The sequence below is a fragment of the Armigeres subalbatus genome, chromosome 2, assembly GCF_024139115.2.
Source record: "Armigeres subalbatus isolate Guangzhou_Male chromosome 2, GZ_Asu_2, whole genome shotgun sequence".
In the NCBI taxonomy this organism is placed as follows: Eukaryota; Metazoa; Arthropoda; class Insecta; order Diptera; family Culicidae; genus Armigeres; species Armigeres subalbatus.
The window spans coordinates 338,805,768-338,824,919 of NC_085140.1; the positions used below are offsets into that span (position 1 = coordinate 338,805,768).

A 19,152-nucleotide genomic window follows, 5' to 3' on the forward strand; every position below is an offset into this window, starting at 1 on the left:
TCCAAACCAATCCAAATCAATCCAATCCAAACCAATCCAATCCAATCCAATCCAACCAACCAATCCAAACCAATCCAAACCAATCCAAACCAATCAAACCAAATCCAAATCCAACCAAACCAATCCAAACCAATCCAACCAATCCAAACCAATCCAAACCAATCAAACCAACCAAACCAATCCAAACCAACCAAACCAATCCAACCAATCCAAACCAATCAAACCAATCCAAACCAATCCAAACCAATCCAAACCAATCCAACCAACCAATCCAAACCAATCCAAACCAATCCAAACCAATCCAAACCAATCAAATCCAACCAACCAAACCAATCCAAACCAATCCAAACCAATCCAACCAATCCAAACCAATCCAAACCAATCCAAACCAATCCAAACCAATCCAAATCCAACCAAATCCAAATCCAATCCAAATCCAAATCCAATCCAAATCCAATCCAAATCCAATCCAAATCCAATCCAAAGATACGTACTTGATACACTACAATAGCGATAAAATTGGGAAGTTTTAGGAAGATTTTCTAAAAATCGACCGTCTATTCAGCAGGCCACCGATTCTCTAGGAAATATTGAGGTACGTTCAAAATCCCCGGAGGTACGCATAGGTATGCATTTGGTACATCAACTTAGAGGTATTTATTTTTAATTTTATGAGCTAGACGGCTAGACGGATATCTTCGAGACGCGTCTTGTGATTTTGCGAACCACAAACCATTTTACGACAATCTTCGAGACGCGTCTTGTGATTTTGCAATCCACAAACCAATTTCCAACGGTCTTTGAGACGAGTCCTGTGGTTTTGCTAACCTCAAACTTTTCCGACTGTGTTCCAGACGCGCCTTGTGATTTGACAAACTAAAATATATCACTCTTCACAATTTAACTACTAGAATTCAACTCACCTCATGAAATCAGCGACAGGTTCCAAAAAATAGATAATGTGTGTGCCCCTAAATGGCCGGAACGAAATTATGACGGCGACTCTCAGTGGATGCGCGTTCACGTCGCACAGATCGGACTAGGAGAGACAGAGTCACTGCAAGCCCACTGCAAGCCGAGCATACCTCTGCACTTGCATACGGAATTTATTGGAACTTTTGGGTTAGGTTCTCAGAGGCAGAGGTTCGTCTTGATGAACGAGCTGCCAATGTTAGAGATGGAAGAAAGCAACTGATGGAAGGAAACGAGCTTTTTAGTTCATTTCCAATTCTAGCAGCTACTGCTAGAATAGTCAAGTTGAAGGTACCGTGCAAATTAATAATTCGGATACTTAAGGATTTTTTAAACAAATTAAGGTTTTAATCACAAGCTACTAACCATGTCCATCCAAGTACAGTTCAATCCGAAATGCAAGGGCCAAAGCATTCGTTTCTCAGGGTAATATCCTTCGTCGCAGTCTATAAAATGCACTAAAACCAGTCTTCACGAAAACATGAACCGCGTTTAAACAAGTGTAGTTGCAAGTTGTGCAAGTGTGCAAGTGTGCAAGTTCGCACTCAAACATGCATACTAGATCCAAACCGAGTTCGTCATATACCGAGCCAAAATCGCACCCAGTTTGAACACGAGTGTGCGCCCAAGTTCAAACACACGGGTTTGAACGACGAAGACTGACTAAAACTAGAATTCTTCGACTACTTTTACAACCGAACTTCAGACACGCTCGCACTGTTTCATATTTCGTACACATTGGACTCAAATTTCGGACAGCCAATTTCCACAGAATGTTTAATGCAAAGGTTGATTTTTCTCGTTAATTTATTCTATAGATAGTGGAATATATAGATGAGCGAAGATAAATCCTCTGTCTCCAAACGAACTGTCAAACGTGTCTCCAAACGAGCATGACGTCACGATTTCAATGGAAACGTTAAGGGCTGTGACGTCATATGCGCGTGTGCACGGGCAAAAAAATCGACTCAGCCATGCTTTCGCTCATCTATAGATTCTACTATCTATAATTTATTCTGTTTCCCTTTCAAATACCGTGGATAATCAAAATTCGGACACACTCAAACCTCGGACGCTTAAATTCAGGCGGGTGCTAAGCTGTCAAATTTTTGTTGCCACCAATCGAGCGAATGCCGACGGCACTAACACCAAGCCGTAGTCTATGAAAAATAAACACTGCAGTGAGTGAGAATGTTCTGAAACGCACAAAGTTTGGATAATGCAAGAAACAACTGTTTCTGCTCACCACAGAGTTTCTTCTGCTAACATAATTATTCATCTGCATATTTCGCGTAAGGAATAAAGTGAAAACACTACATATTGACGGGTTTGGTGTATTTTTGTTCGTTGCGAACTTTAATTTAGTATGTGCTTCCGACACCACTCTCTCTTGTAAAAACGGTAAACAATACAAATTTTTACAAATACCACCACAATTTATAATAGTATAAGAGCATTTTGACATTGGAGTATAAATTTATGCGCCAAGAAAGAGGGTACTGTCATACTTGCCAAACTCCATATGAAAAAAAATCCGTTGTCCCCCCTCTGCTTAAATTCGTATGGGAAATTTTCTGAAATATTTCATCGAAATGTTTCGTCAAGCTGGAACGGAAGGACTAATAGTTTTTGCTTGTTTTAGTATAGTTACATTTTATTAAGACATGTTAAAACAATGCGACGAAATGATTAAAAGACAGTCTGAGCTGTGCAGTGCGAATTGTTTTCAATAATTCTTCCCGGTACTGTGTAATCAGGTGTCCGAAGTTTGAATCTTTGTGTCCGAAATATGAATCCAACTCAGCCGGTGTCCGAGGTTTGAATCAAACAGAAGCCGGACATTTTCATAAATTCCAAACATTCTTTGCAATATTCTGCACATATTAAATACGTAGTTCAAAGATGAGTACTGTACTCAGTGATTGCAATGGTGATTTAAACGGTGTGATTTAAAATGCGAGTTAACAGAATGATTGTATATCAGAAAGTGCTTAAGCGTCCGAAGTTTGAGTTTGCACGGTAAACAATTGCTTCAAAACGACATGGCTAACTGTGCTCCAAATATCACAAAATTACTTCCAAACATGTAGCCTCCCGGACGAGAAAGTTGAAACATTTCTGTGAAATATTTCAAAAACTCTTCCACGACAATTTGGGTGTCCAAAGCTTGTGTGCGACCAAAATATGAATTTGCAACCGAGTAGTGATAATCAGTACTGGAATTTATCATTTTCAATGAGAGATGTCACGCGATGTTTACATATCTGCCCCTTTCAATCTATAGAAACGCGGAAGATGGCATGGCATGCTACAAAAATCTCAAAAAATATTTGTTCCGTGACAGGGCATGAAAGTGTGCAAAATCGGCTTTATTTTTGTGTTTATTACCACTTTCAACTCTGCGAATTAAAGGAATATGATTAATTTATCGACAAGTCACTATTCTTCGCATGTATTTATTAAAATACTTTAGAAATTTTAATTTTATTTTAAAGTACAACACCCTTTCATGACTGCCTTTCATGCGAAATTGATCAAAGAACCCACGATTCTATCATTTGGTCACCTGAAATAGGAAAACTTTGCTCTCTGTCTTATGACGATCACGACCTTTTCCAGTAGGGGTGATACTGCCCTTCTCGCATTTAGCCAAGACACTGAACAACCTTATATGGCGCTTATATAGTTCGATTCCATTTTCTTAATGACTTTCAAACGCAATGGTTTATCATTATCAAATTTAATAGTGATCAACAAGGCTTTGTCCCCTGTCGAATGCAACTTGTTGCGAGAAAATCGGTTAAGAATCACGCTATGTTTAAAGGCAACTATTATGCAAAGTGAATGCACCTCGGATGTTAAGCCGTTAGATCATAGTTTTTGACCTCTAGTTTAAGGATCTGCATCGATTAAAATATTTCATCGGTGAAATTTCGACTTTTTTACTATTTAAGGTAATATTTTCAACCTAAAAACCTTTCCTGATTTTTTTAAATTTTTTGAAACAAGTTATATAAAATCCAACCATTATTTTTTTTCCTGATGCTTTAAGAAACATTTTCATATAAAAACATTTTTCATATGACGAAAATAGTAGAAGTTATAATAAAATTACTGCCAGTCTTAAATGTCCTTACGATTTATTATGAATAGATGGCTCCAGATCCTTAGCCGTACGGTAAGATGCACTGCTACACTGCAAGACCATGCTAAAAGTGGCTGGGTTCGATTCCCGGTCTTGTCTAGGAAATATTCTCACCTTCCCTGGGCATAAAGTATCATCGTAGCCTCATGATATACGAATGCGAAAATGGTAGCTTGGACTAGAAACCTCGCAGTTAATAACTATGGAAGTGCTAAATGAACACTAAGCTCCGAGACGGCATATGTCAGAGTGGTTGATGTAATGCCAATAAGAAGAAGTATTATTAATTAAGAACATAATATCACTCTTTAACATTTCAAATAAAAAAAATTAAAACTACGAACTAGTTCAAAGTAGTATTTTTGTATGTTCTGTATTTCAAACTTGATTGAACCTCAATGGACGTCTGCATTATGTGACCACTGTTATATGCTCCCACCGTGGATAACAGTTTTCTTGCATACTGTTCGTGGTTATCTGGCATTTTGTACTTTTGGTAGATAGTATAAGGATTTCTGTGCATGGCTTCCGTTGTTTGCTCCGTATACTTTGTAAGGCCTTCCTGTGATGCGATCAATCAAGATCATGGAATTTCAAAATAAGAAATTTTCCGGTGATTGGTAGCCCGGCTGCTATCCAACTGTAACAAAAAGCTCGTATGGCGTCCAACAATGTTAGACTAAAACAGCAATCAACTACCTACCTGTGGTAGACTCTCCAATACCTTGTAATAACTATTGCATTATTTTCCTTTCAAAACACCCCGTTTAACTAAAAGACTTTGGCAGTAACGCCCAGTGAAACCAAGTTAAGCGTGATGAGTTGCGTTGACCTCTGATGTCCAGACTTCAGATTTGTCTGGATGGTTTTTTTTTTGCTACAGGGCCGAAGATTTGGTAGACCAGCGCTGGAGGAGGGGTTTTGTCTAAAATTCTGTCATAGGTAGTCTCTTTCTTCCAGAAAATGATTATGAACACAATTAAAATATAATTCCTTGACCTGTTCAGCGTTAAATTCTGTTTCTATGGTAACAAGTGGTGCAGGGTTGCTGTTTTTATACGTATGAGATATGCAGTTACACAAGAATTCGCTATCGAAAAATGAAATATATGTTCGGTGTCAACAGTATTTTTAGTATAACTTCTGCTACTTTCATCATATGAAAATTGTTTTTATATGAAAATTTTCATTGAATTTTCTGGAAAAACATGTAATGCCTGGATTTTATATAACTTACTTCAAAAAAATTCAAAAAATCAGAATAGATTTTTAGGTTTAAAATATCCCCTTAAATGGTAAAAAAGTCAAATTTTCACCGATGAAATATTTCAATCGATAAGGATCCTTAAACTAGAGGTCAAAAACTATGACCTAACGGCTTAGCATCCGAGGTGCATTCACTTTGCATAATAGTTGCCTTTAAACATAGCGTGAGAATTACTATATGAAAAAGTGGCTAATGTTTTTCGGTTTTCGTGTGCACACACACGCATACACACGGACAGACAGACATTTGTTCACCTCGACGAGCTGAGTCGATTGGTATATAACATCATGGGTCTCCGAGACTTCTATAAAAAGTTCGATTTTGGAGTGAAATGATAGCCTTTCGGTACAACAAGTACGAGATAGGCAAACATATATAGGTATTATAAGAAAATTTTAATATTTTATGAGTGACTAGTGATAGATCAAGCGTCCCTATATTGAGTTAACAACATAAAATCTAAATATCCTAAAATTGAGAAAGTATCAACTTTGTTGCTTAAAACTTCATAGTGCTACTTGAACCACTTTCACTATCAGAATTATTTATTTTGCATTCGCAGTTCATTCATATTGGTAACTCAGATAAGATGTGACCAATATGGCGGCGGATATCGTCCGTGGTAAACAAATAATAGCATTGTTCGTCATGAAGAAATTAATTTTCACGGCTCTTGTTGTACCAATATCTTTGCAACGTTGTCAAAATTCGAACTGCGCTGGGTAGATGCTCAAATAATAATATCATTTAAAAGCGCTTTTCGATTATGGATAATATATTTGCACGCACAAAGATATTAGGTACGGAGAATAAGAAAGAAATGGATAGCTCCGCGGAAATAACCGAAATAACGCACAGAGAGAAATCTTTACATAGAAAAAATCAACAAATCTGTAAGTTGTACTCCTGGAATTGATCGAGGATTTGTATCAAGATAAGCATTTGATCATTCCCACAAAAAATACATATGAGACACGCATTTTTTCCAAAAACTATACATCAATTTGATCAGTTTAGTAATTTCTAAGGTTCGTTTCGCGACCTTATCAATTGTACTGCAGTCGATTTTATATGATTGACTATTAGCAACAAAGCCTTACATTAAGCTGTTCAATACTTCCAATTTTTATTTTTATTTACGCTATAAACAGATTCATGCAGCTACATATCGAAATGTGTTGTCAATTGCCAAGTAAACCTCCTTCCTTAACAAGTCAACTTTGACAGGTATTGAAGTATGGTGAGCGTTGACACTGCGAACACCAATATTCAAAATTCGTTGTTTGCTCCTGACAAAAGATTGTTTCGTGACAATTCATACAACTGTTGTATTTTATGTTTCGTAGTAGTTCATTGTTGTTGTTGATTTCAATTGACATACTGAAAGTTGCTCGAGACCAACTTTCTTTCGATTCAATTATCAATGGAAGTCTTTGAAGCAATGATCACTCTATTGAAAATAAACGTGCGACTGTTTATTGTATTCCGTTGTAATGCTATTTGAAAGCGAAATTCATAAATTCATCAGCAATGTGTTGGAATAAAAGATACATTCTAAACCCGCTTTAAGTCTTAAAAACAGATTTTAATTTTGACCGGTTATAATTTGTTTGTCAAAACCTTTCACAAATGTCCGTCAGAGCACGAGCACAATTGACATTGCGGAAGGTTGGGCTTTTGTTCATCTGGTGAAAAGTAATTGAATACAATACGTCCACTGAAAAACAAACGGAGAAGCGCCTTTAAAATAAGCAACTGTTTAATTACTAATTAAGAGAGATCCGCCGCTACAGCGCAGTGTTAGCGTTTCCATTGCCAAAACGAAACCCACTGATCGTGAAAAACACAGAGAGAAACAGCCGACCCAAGCGCAATCCGCCAAGAAGATCATCGGCAGCCAATTAATTGTTCATTGTTGTTTTCCGCTGTTGTTGATGAAGTTTTCGGTTACGACAAAAGTTCCATAAACCGCGGACTGCAACGGAGATGTGCCGACTGCTTTACTAATGTGTTTTTTCCTCTTTTCCAACATCTAGATAAGCCGCGACGTCGTTTTCCTCGTCACTTCGTCGGTACCGAGAAGAGATCTTTGATCGTTAAGTGTGATTCTGCAGGAAGCCACAGACTGGTCGTCCGTAGGCGCTGGCTCGTCGGTAGGCGGTTTGTAAATACTGACCGGAATTTCAGTGAATCGTGCAAAAATAGGCAAAGAATAGTGTTCCAAGTGATCAGAATAACCGGAAGTGTAATAACCCAATCCGTGGGTCGTTACCCAATTTTCTTCTATACTGTTTCGGCCCTGCCCGATTCGCGAGTAGCTTTGTGACCGAACCCGTTACCGGAGATGGCCTTCTTTAGGGCCTACTACTGTTCAGTGCTGCTGTTGCTCTACTTCGGGGCCTTGGTCCACAGTGGGGCGCCGGTGCGGCCCGGGGCGGGCAACCCGTCGCCGCGGCTGCCTCGTACCAGTGCCAGCCAGCTGTCCGCACAGAACAACAACAGCACCGGAGTGCGTAATTTGGCCGCCAAGAATCTCACCGCCCAGCAGGGACGTGGGAACTACAGATCAAGGTGAGTACGAAAAATAGCCAGCCGCGAGCAAGACTGCGCACATTATTGCGCGGAAACAGTGCCCAGTTGAATTATTCAAATCACGCGCTGCTTGGACGACGTGACGAGGCGGAGGTGTAAAATTAGTGTGCGTGAATGAGCGATGCGTTCAGAATTGTGTATGAGACAGAGGCTTGACTTGGCTGGAGTTCAATATCATTAATGAGATAGTGAATATAATTGAGGATTTCGGAATAGTGAATGGTTGGTTTGCTATAAAATTGAATGAAGTATTTATTTAATATCCAAATATAATTAAACGTTTGCAGTATAAAAACCGATGAAAGAAAACACTTTTTACAGCTTGTGGAATCATTCAATTTACAACTCATAAGCATTGACAATAAAAAGATTATTGAATCTTCGTCTCATCACCATATTCACTCAATTCGGGAATTCAAAATAATTCGGAAAAATGCCTGTGGTTATCAATGCGTAGAACTGAATCAATTGTTTAATGAAGGTTAACGAAACTTGAATATTGCTAAAAATCTGTTAATAGTATGTAAGTATAGCCTTTCAATACAGCCTTATTGCGATCGACTTATTAGAATATCAATCAATTCCTAAAAGCAGAAAAATCTTACACTTTTCACCATCTTACATAACCAATTCAATTTCCAAAAAGTTTCACCGGGCTGATAAGTACACGTTAGCCTGCATAATTTTCAGCAAGCAGCTCCGCAAAGCCGTAAAATCAATATCCGATTCCCGTAATCGATCGTAACCAGCCAACCGGCCCAGCCGGCACGAATGAATATTTACACCCGCCGCAACGAGCGAGCGAGCGCGCGCGGTAACCTTTTATTAATCCGTCATTTCGGGTGATTTAATTAGTGTCAATAATTTGAACGATGTTCATAATCACCTTCAGCGGGTGGTTTGTTTTAGCATTTAATTGCTCGCTCGCTCGGACCGGACGGGCTCGGAGCCACTATAACGGAAGGTGCTTCGAGGTGCTTAAATACCACTCATCTTGTCTCATCTGCCGCGCACGCATCCGATGGGGAGCCGAAAATGACCAACATGTGAACTTTTAGCTCGCACCCACTGCTGTGCGCTGTGGTCGAGAGGACCTACGGCGTCGTATCGAAGTGGGATGACTGGAGATTTTAGGCTGGGAAGCGTAGCTTGTTTATCGATCTAAGGGGATTATACGGCGAGTGCGGAGATTTGTGTGATATCCTCTACGATTTGTTTGCCGAGGGAAATGCGATGTTGGAGAAATGGAAACGATTATCGTGGCTAACTTTCGAACGATTTGACTAAAAGTATTTTTGCTTGTGTTATCATATAGTCAGCAGGATCCATCAAATCGTGTGAAAACGGACAGGTGTTTTAACGTTCGTAAATTGCAGTTTCTTAATGATGTGGTGGGATTTCTTGTGTCTAATATGACATTCGTAGTTTTATTCGAGAAATATTGATGAAGTAGTGTTCCGGATTGAAGGATTACACAAATTTGGAAAGCTGTTGGAATCTATAGATAGCTATGACCATTTGGTTGATTCAACTCCGCTTTCTTTTAACGGAAAATGAATAGTCTGTTACATTTAATTTCTCACAAATGAGTCGAATATAAATTGATTTGTTTTTTAGAGGAGCAGCACAATAGCAAAATATTCTTTCAGCACTGTAGAAGACTTTCAGAGGACTAATTTTGGTTGACAGCTTGGCATGCCAAGGAATAAATAGATGCATTTTTCAACATTTTTAAAGTAAGTGAAGGTGAAGTACAGAATTAACTTCAAATCTCATTAATTTTTAACTACTTTTAACTACCAGATATTTATCATTATCAGTAAAATGATTTCAAATGAGCTCTTACCATCAAACACGAAAATATGCAATGCAGCATCCTCTCAACATCGCACATACTTGGCTAATGCTGTTTTGAATTGCATAGGGGAGAGGCACCATAACGTTAAAAACCAAAAAGATTAAAAAGCTCCCAGGAAATTTTTTAATAAATATGTAGAGAAACACCCAGGGCTTTCAAAATTTTTTTTTTTTAGTGATAGATCTCACTTCATGCAAATTAATTCCAAACGAAGGGTAAAAAACATTCCCTCAATGTCTTCGAAGCTCCATGTAACCTGATCCTCAATATGGCTAGTTAGACCTAGACTATAATTATGGGCACTCTCATACTGCTGAGTAAGTTTTTTAGCCTTTTCGTCATTTGTAAATAAAATTAAGCGCTGGAATAGGCTTTTTTTTATAGAATTTTTGTTAATTTCCAAAAGGGTTTCGAACTGGGATCCAACCTTGATACATTATTTTAAAAGTTGGTATTTGTCAGAAGAGCGAAACGGTTTTAATTTTATTTTGCAAATCTCGCCAAATAACTTTCAAAGCGGGATCGCGAATTCTTTGATATTGCTTTCGCCCCGCATTATTGAGATGGATCACTAGCTGAAGATCGTCGTCAACAATCATGGGTTTGAATTTAATTTCACATTCAGGATTTGCAATGTCCTGGCTTCGACAAATAAATTTGCCAGAGATACGAAAGCATTGTCAATATGACTTTTGGTATCCAAAGGAATATCAAAATCAAAATTCCCATCGATATATTTTATATAAATCCCAACTAGCTCTAGGGTTAGTGTTCCTGGATTTCATCTCATAGCTCCGATTTTCATCTTATGAAAAACAAAGCAACGAAATGGAATTGATTTGTTTCTTATTTTTGTGACTTTTTTTCAACAGTGAGCAGTGCTCACTGAGCACGCATGTTAGCAAAAAGAAGCGACGAAATTAGTGTTGTATTTCTTTGTTTCGCGATGACATGGATATATGTTCAGTGAGATGGAAAACGGTACAGTTTACCTATTATAATTAAAAGTAGAGCTGATTGGATTATAAATGGCTTCTTGTGAGATTTCAAACGTCACAGAAAGCTAATCAGATTCAAAGTCAGCATGAGTTACCAATTGGACACACAGGTGACTTGAATCCGTTATAACTAAATCAATTGTCGAAGGATTTCTAGCGGAAGAAATATAAGTTGGTCCATTGGGATATTGTATCGTATAATAACCCGCAGAAAAGTCTACGAATAAAATTTTACCGTTGGAATTTCTTAGAGCATTATTCCATGAACGGTGTTCAGCATTGAAGTTATGTTTCTTCACCCTATTTGTTTCCAATTGCAACTATGAATTTGTAATGCCTAAACGGTGCTGAAGAATTTTATCCACAAATGTTATTCCAAAATTAAAAGCAAAATAGATAAAGACGTCAAAACATTTTGTTTAATTTAATTTTATTTAATTAAACTACATACATATTATTACATTACACTGCATATTAATTGAACGTTGTGATATTTTGTTTTGAACGATAACAGGTTAAACCCAAATATGTAATGATTAGTTTTCATAAGTTGAAAGTCTATCAAAATATCATTTTAAACTCCTACTTATGAAATACTGCTGTCTTTACGAGTGATATGAAATGGCAGGATGTATAAAGCTTTTGCTTATATTAATCAAGTTTTATTGAGGAGCTAAATTTTGGGCAGCATGGAATTGAGCCACCGCAAAATCATATGCTGTAAAGCCAACCGCCGCAAATTATCGGCACCAGGGTTACCTTCCGGCTTCATCCTTTCTTGTTTATATGTATGTTAAAGTATCATGTAGGATTGGACTCAGCTTGAAAGCCTGCCTTATTCATTTGTTTTTCATTCAACTTGATTTCAGATACCCTCGACGGGGACCCAACCAGCAACCGCAAGCTTTGGGGCTGGTAATACCGAATCTAGGGAATCTTTTATACGGGATATATTCTTATTTAAATGTAATGGATAAATAGTTGAATTCTCGGAAGGCCATTGGATGAAGATCAATAGCACGCCGGGAAGCTAGCTTGAAAATAGTACTCCGTTGCTAGTATTTTTTTGCATATGATTATATCAAGCACAATGTTAAACATTGATCATAACCCCATAGTATGGAGAAACCGAATTTAAATATTAGAACAGCTTGTCAGCTTGCCTAATATAGAACCTATGCATTGTTCAACTGTCAATATCTTCGGCTACAGTAACTCTTTTCCAACTCTTTGAAAAGTTTCTGGAAGCTTGTTTCATGGACTTTCTAATAGCGGATAACATGCGGAAAAATAGGTAGCAAAACATCCAAAAAGGGCCCGATGAGAAACTAAAAATTATTTTATAAAGAATGTTTTATACAAAAAAAGTTTTTCAAAGATTCGCCTAGGGATTACCACTACGACTTGCTTTGGACTTATCAGCTTGCATTCAAACAAAATCCAGCTGCTTATGGCTGCAAATCTGTGATTTCGAACACTTTTTCAAAAAAAAAGTCAATAATTTTGAAACACTAAATATGGGTATTATTATAATATACGGCAGACTATGATGGGCTGATTATTTATATCATACGTGTACTATTATTATATATTATTTATTCAGACTAAGGCCGAAGTGGCCTGTGCGGTATATAAGAGTCTTCTCCATTCGGCTCGGTCCATGGTTACACGTCGCCAACCACGCAGTCTACGGAGGGTCCGTAAGTCATCTTCCCCCTGATCGATCCACCTTGCCCGCTGCGCACCTCGGATCTCGCCTTCTTGTTCCCGTCGGATCGCTGTCGAGAACCATTTTCATTGGGTTACTGTTCGACTTTCTGGCTGCGTGCCCGGCCCATTGCAGTCGTCCGATTTTCGCGGTGTGAATGATGGATGCTCATTAGGGTGTCCCAAAATTGGACAAAGTCTGGGATTTTGGGGGCTCAACCTTCAAATGAAAGCTTAGGGTAAAAAAAAAAAAAATTGTTCTACGTCAACTCTGGGAAATGACGTTTAGGGGTGGCCTCGACGCGTTTTATGAAAAAAGTGCATTTTTCATAGGTAACATCGAAAATACCGGTATATCGGAAAGAAATTCGACGAAACCCATCCATTTTATATTTTTTACATTTAATTTAGGGTCTATACTTTATGGTAAAACTTTGATACCGCATGTTTTAGGTCTATATATTTTTCACTGATGCTTTAAATGCCCAAAAATGATGAATTTTTCTTAATATTTTTTTATTAATGCATCCAAAACGGGTATCCATCATAATGCTTTCGAAACTAGATATACATAGTAAGATGGGGAATTTTATAACGAATATTTTGCTAAAAATAGCAACCTTCTATCTCTATCCGTTTAAAAGTTATTCACGATTTACTGCAGCTTGGAAGAAGACTTTTCGAAATTTCGGATCATAATACCTGGATCATGTTTAAGTAAAAAAACGCCTACTTTTCCATGCCAACCAAATGAGCGCTTTAATAACCAATATAGTATTCATATGAGTTGAATAAAATTGATTTTAATACTTATTTGAGTGTTATAATGGAAACCCAACGATGGACCAGCAGTAACATGACTGACTACAAATTGTTCAGTTAGTCTGGGTGAGTGCTCAAATAGATTGATGAATATGGTTTCAAAACTACCCATAGGTAGGTTCAGTTTTCGTGTCATGGTTTGTCGAGCTGTGCAATGTTTCTCGATAACATGGAAATTAGTTGTTTTGTGACCATCTTGATTTTTTGCAAGAACGATCATGTGAAGCAAATCCAACTGGATCATTTTGATATCGATTTTTCATATTTTACGCCATATTGAAGCTCATTTTACGCCATTGCAAAAAATAGTGTGTGCAACTAATTGCAAAACTCGATTTTATCAGCACTCGTAGTATTTATCTCATTCGGCAAGCCTCGTTGGATAAACGTACAACCATGCTGATTAAATCATCTTTTTGCAATTAGTTACACAAATTACTATTATCATTATTATTTTATAATGCATATTGAAATATTTGGCATCTACCATCTACGGAATCTCTGGAAATAAGAACAATCTACACTAATTACGAACTATTTTGCCTACCAATACTGAATACAATGATAAATTGATTGCATCGATAAATCGGGACCAAAATGATCCAGCCGGATTAACTTCACATGATCGTGCTGGTTAAAAATCAAGTTGGTCAGAAAACAATTAATTTCCATGTTATCGTGAAACATTGCACAGCTCACCAAACCATGAAACGATAGCTGAACCTACCTATGGGTAGTTTTGAAACCATATTCATCAATCTATTTGAGCACTCACCCAGACTAACTGAACAATTTGTAGTCAATCATGTTACTGCTGGTCCATCGTTGGGTTTCCATTATAACACTCAAATAAGTATTAAAATCAATTTTATGCAACTCATATGAATGCTATATTGGTTATTAAAGCACTCATTTGGTTGGTATGGAAAAGTAGGCGTTTCTTTACTTAAACATGATCCAGATATTATGATCCGAAATTTCAAAAAGTCTTTTTCCAAGCTGCAGTAAAGCGTGAATAACTTTTAAACGGATAGAGATAGGAGGTTGCTATTTTTAGCAAAATATTCGTTATTCCCCACCTTTCTATGTATATCTAGTTTCGAAAGCATTATGATGGATATCCGTTTTGGATGCATTAATAAAAAAATATTAAGAAAAAATCATCATTTTTGGGCATTTAAAGCATCAGTGAAAAATATATAGAGCTAAAACATGCGGTATCAAAGTTTTACCATGAAGTATAGACCCTAAGTTAAATGTAAAAAATATAAAATGGATAGGTTTCATCGAATTTCTTTCCGATATACCGGTATTTTCGATGTTACCTATAAAAAATGCACTTTTTTCATAAAACGCGTCGGGGCCACCCCTAAACGTCATTTCCCAGAGTTGTCGTAGAACAATTTTTCTTTTGTTATACCCTAAGCTTTCATTTGAAGGTTGAGCCCCCAAAATCCCAGACTTGGTCCAATTTTGGGACACCCTAATGCTCATGCAACTCGTGGTTCATTCGAGTACTGTCCGCCATCAGCCAGCCACCATAGATGGTGCGCAGCACTTTCCTTTCGAAAACTCCAAGTGCGCGTTGGTCCTCCACGAGCATCGTCCAGGTGTCGTGTCCGTAAAGGACTACCGTTCTACTGAGCGTTTTGTGGATTGTCAGTGTGGTGCGGCGGCGAACTCTATTCGATCGGAGCGTCTTGTGGAGTCCAAAGTACGTAGGATTTCCAGCCACTATGCGTCTCCAAATTTCTCTGCTGGTATCATTTTCGGCAGTCACCAGTGAGCCCAAGTACACAAATTTTTCTATCACCTCGATTTCTACCACCACCAATGCAAACTCGCGGTGGGTGGCGCACATTGTCTTCTCTTGAACCTTTTCCTATCATGTACTTCGTCTTCGACGTGTTGATGACTAGTCCGATCCGCTTAGCTTCCCTCTTCAGTCTGATGTAGGCTTCCTCCATCTTCTCAAAGTTACGTGCCATAATATCTATGTCGTCGGCGAAGCCAAATAGCTGGACGGACTTTTTGAAAATTGTACCACTCGTGTTAATCCCTGCTCTTAGTATTACCCCTTGCAAGGCGATGTTGAATAGCAGACACGAAAGACCATCACCTTGCCGTAACCCTCTGCGGGTTTCAAAGGGACTGGCGAACACTTGGTCCGTGGTGGAGCGTTCGCCCATAAAACCCGCCTGGTACTGCCCCACGAACTCTCTTGCAATTTGTGCTAGTCGACGGCATAAAATTTGGGAGAGTACCTTGTAGTCGGTGTTCAGCAATGTGATTGCGCGTTAGTTGCTAAAATCCAGCTTATCGCCCTTTTTGTAGATGGGACACACGACACCTTCCATCCATTCCTGCGACAAAACTTCCTCCTCCCGATTTTTGGTAATGACCCAGTGCAGCGCTCTAGCCAGCGCCTCACCACCATGTTTAAATAGCTCTTCTGGTAGTTGGTCAACCCCAGGGGCTTTGTTGTTCTTCAGCCGGCCAATCTGCTCCTGGATTTCCTGGAGATCCGGAGCCGGTAAAATTATGTCCTGCGCGTGTTCTCCTTGGTTCATCACCATACCGCCATCTTCGTCTGCCACATCGCCATTCAGGTGTTCTTCGTAGTGCTGCCGCCACCTTTGGATCACCTCACGCTCGTTCGTAAGAAAGTTCCCGTTTATGTCCTTACACATATCAGGCTGTGGCACAGTGGCACGAGGCCTTTACGTGAACGGATTAACTTCTCATAGAACTTTCGTGTGTTATTAGCCCGGTGCAGTTGCTCCGTCTCTTCACGGTCTCGATCTTCCTGCTGGCGCTTTTTCCTCCGGAAAATCGAGCTTAGTCTGTTCCGCGCCTGTTTATATCGTGCCTTGTTCGCCCTCGTGCGGTATTGCAGCAATCTCGCCCATGCTGCATTCTTCTCTTCCACTAACTGCTCACATTCGTCGTCCTAACAGTCGTTTCTCTGAACCGGGGGCACCGTGCCAAGTGCAGCGGTTGCGGTGCTACCAATGGCGGATCGAATATCTCTCCAGCCATTTTCAAGAGACGCTGCGCCTAGCTGCTCTTCCGTTAGGAGTGCCACTTCCTGCTGCTGCGCGTATCCTTGGGCCAGTCTACCGTCTTGTAGCCGCCCAATGTTAAGACGTGGCGTCCGACTTCGATACGCGTTGTATACGAGAGTTTTTAGCGCAAGCATACTGCAACGAGGTAGTGGTCGGATTCAATATTCGCACTGCGGTGAGTGCGGACGTTTGTGATGTCGGAGCAGAATTTACCGTCGATTAAAACGTGGTCAATTTGGTTTTCCGTTTCTTGGTTAGGTGATCTCCATGTGGCCTTGTGGGGAAAGAAGGTGCTTCGGACTACCATTCCGCGGGAGGCTGGGAAGTTTATGCATCGTTGGCCGTTGTCATATGAAACTGTATGCAGACTATCCAGTCCGATGACCGGTCTATACATTTCCTCCCTTCCTACCTGTGCGTTCATATCACCGATGACGATTTTGACGTCCCGCAGTGGGCATCCATCGTATGTCTGCTCCAGCTGTGCGTTGAACGCTTCTTTCTCGTCGTCGGGTCTCCCTTCGATTGTTGCTATTGTTGAAGAAACGGACTTTGATCCTTAGCTTGCATATCATTGCGTTGATTGGCTGCCACCCAATTACACGATGGCGCATCTTACCCAGCACTATGAAGCCGGTTCGCAGCTCGTTGGTGGTGCCACAGATTTGGTAGAAGGTAGCCGCTCGATGCCCGCTTTTCCACACTTTCTGTCCTGTCCAGCAAATCTCCTGCAGCGCCACGACGTCGCGTCGAAGTTGCGGGGATGTAATTCATCGTAGATCATCCTGTCGCAACCTGCGAAACCTCGCGACTTGCAGTTCCATGTTCCAAGCTTCCAATCGTGATCCTTTATTCGTCGCCTAGGTCTTTGCCGATTATATCGAGTCGCATTATCTCTTATATTGTTCGTAATTATTGGTTTTCCAGGCGGCTTATTGGGCCTGCGCAAACCTCCTGTCTCGTCGGAGGGCCGTCGTGTCAGGGCTGTTTAGCGTCCCACCTAACACCAGGACTTGGGCTTGTGCGCTTTGAACGGCACACGGTCGCTTTGGTGGGGCCTACTTGCGGATACATGCAGCTTTTTATAGGAATTTAACAGGGCCCACTGTCAAACCTCACCACATCCTTGATAAGCCCCACAACTCGCAGATGGCCTGGGGGATCGTCAAGTCCTTGGACATAGTCCCTACTGCCCACGATACGTGTACTAAAAGAGCATCAAAAGCAGCTGAAATAGAGAAAGAATATAACTTGGAAGATGCTGTATGCTTCGTGATAGGCTGTGTACACGATGGCTTATGCAACTGGCAACGTATACTGCATTAAGCGTAGGCTCACCAAGAGGAGGCAGCTCATTATCTATCATGTAATCAAGTAAGGACTAACAATCCTTCGATTCCTATATGACCGTAAGGATGTGGCCGGCGCCGTTATTGACTTTAAATATTTGAGAGCTCCCGAAACGTGTACATTGAGAATGGGTAGCTAATCTCAAGCCCCGTTCATTGTGTTCTCTGTACAATATCGCAAGTTCAGTCAATCACGGAGTAGCAACTACGAATTGTGCGGTCATAATGCTCATGCTCATTTATTAGCCTCCCTGAGTGGAAATTAATTATTATGTCTGAAACTCGATTTGTGCAATTGCACAACATATGGAAGATTTAGTTCGAAACATGTATTGGAGGGTAACCACTTCCTTCGGTGGGGTTTGATTCCACGAAACCAGTACGCTAGACAAGTGATTTCCCTACTAAGCAACGGTGGACCTCCGTCGTCCTCCACAGCTTAGAAAGCTACTGATGAGATGAAATTTCCAATACCAGGCACATAGCCGAAATCTCGAAATATATTTTTAAAACCAACTCTTTCGCACGCATTGTTTTGTGCAATGCCAACCGAGTAGGATGAGAATGGAAAAATTGTTATTTTTAACTTTTTGCAATGTAATTGTCATATCATCATTCCATAAACAAATATATGCAAGATACAATGATGACCAGATTTTTAACATGTCCAATTTTTGGTAGTATATTATTCCAAATGGTTTGGAAGTCTATATTACAATCAAAAACTAGTGCCCGGCATAACGTACCGTATATATACATTTTCGGCGCTAAGCCTCCAATTGCTTTTTATTTGTGCTGTTTTGACTTTCCTAATGAAATTTCACACATTTTATCATAAACGAGAAAGGCATCATCACCTTCTTCTTATTGGCATTACATCCCCAAACTGGGACAGTAGCCGCCTCGCAGCTTAGTGTTCATTAAGCACTTCCACAGTTATTAACTGCAAGGTTTCTAAGCCAAGTTACCTCTTTTGCATTCGTATAACATGAGGCTAACACGATGATACTGCCGGGCAGGGCTCCTTTTAGTAAACGGGAGATAAAAAGTGTTAAGTAAGCGTTTGAACTAGTTAATATCTATCTAAAGCTAAATAATACTAGATTTACTTTTAAGTTCATTTCAATAAAGATAATTACTCTTTCCGCGTATCTCGATAGTTACTTCTGTAAATCTTGAAATTCCAACAAAATAAGTTGGTAAAAATTTAGTAACAGATACTACGCGTGATTAGTAGTTTAGAAATTGATTCTAGTTATAAAATTTTACTTGCTCAAATATAAATGAATGTATTGAATATTTGAAATGCAACGAACAACACATAATTACAGTAACAATCTTTATATTTTCGCTTCCATTTTACTTTCTATCCACATG

At 39.4% G+C, this 19,152-nt stretch overlaps 1 protein-coding gene across 2 annotated transcripts in view; it reads left to right on the forward strand.

Annotated features, from left to right (window-relative positions):
- The window catches only part of LOC134212833 (angiopoietin-2), a 645,758-nt gene that overhangs the window by 43,774 nt on the left and 582,832 nt on the right, over nt 1-19,152 (forward strand). For both annotated transcript variants that reach the window (XM_062691051.1, XM_062691052.1), the window contains exon 2: nt 7,421-7,955. In XM_062691051.1, coding sequence (XP_062547035.1) covers nt 7,729-7,955 — 227 coding nt within the window. In that variant the 5' untranslated portion in view covers nt 7,421-7,728. The remainder of the gene's footprint in view (nt 1-7,420; nt 7,956-19,152) is intronic.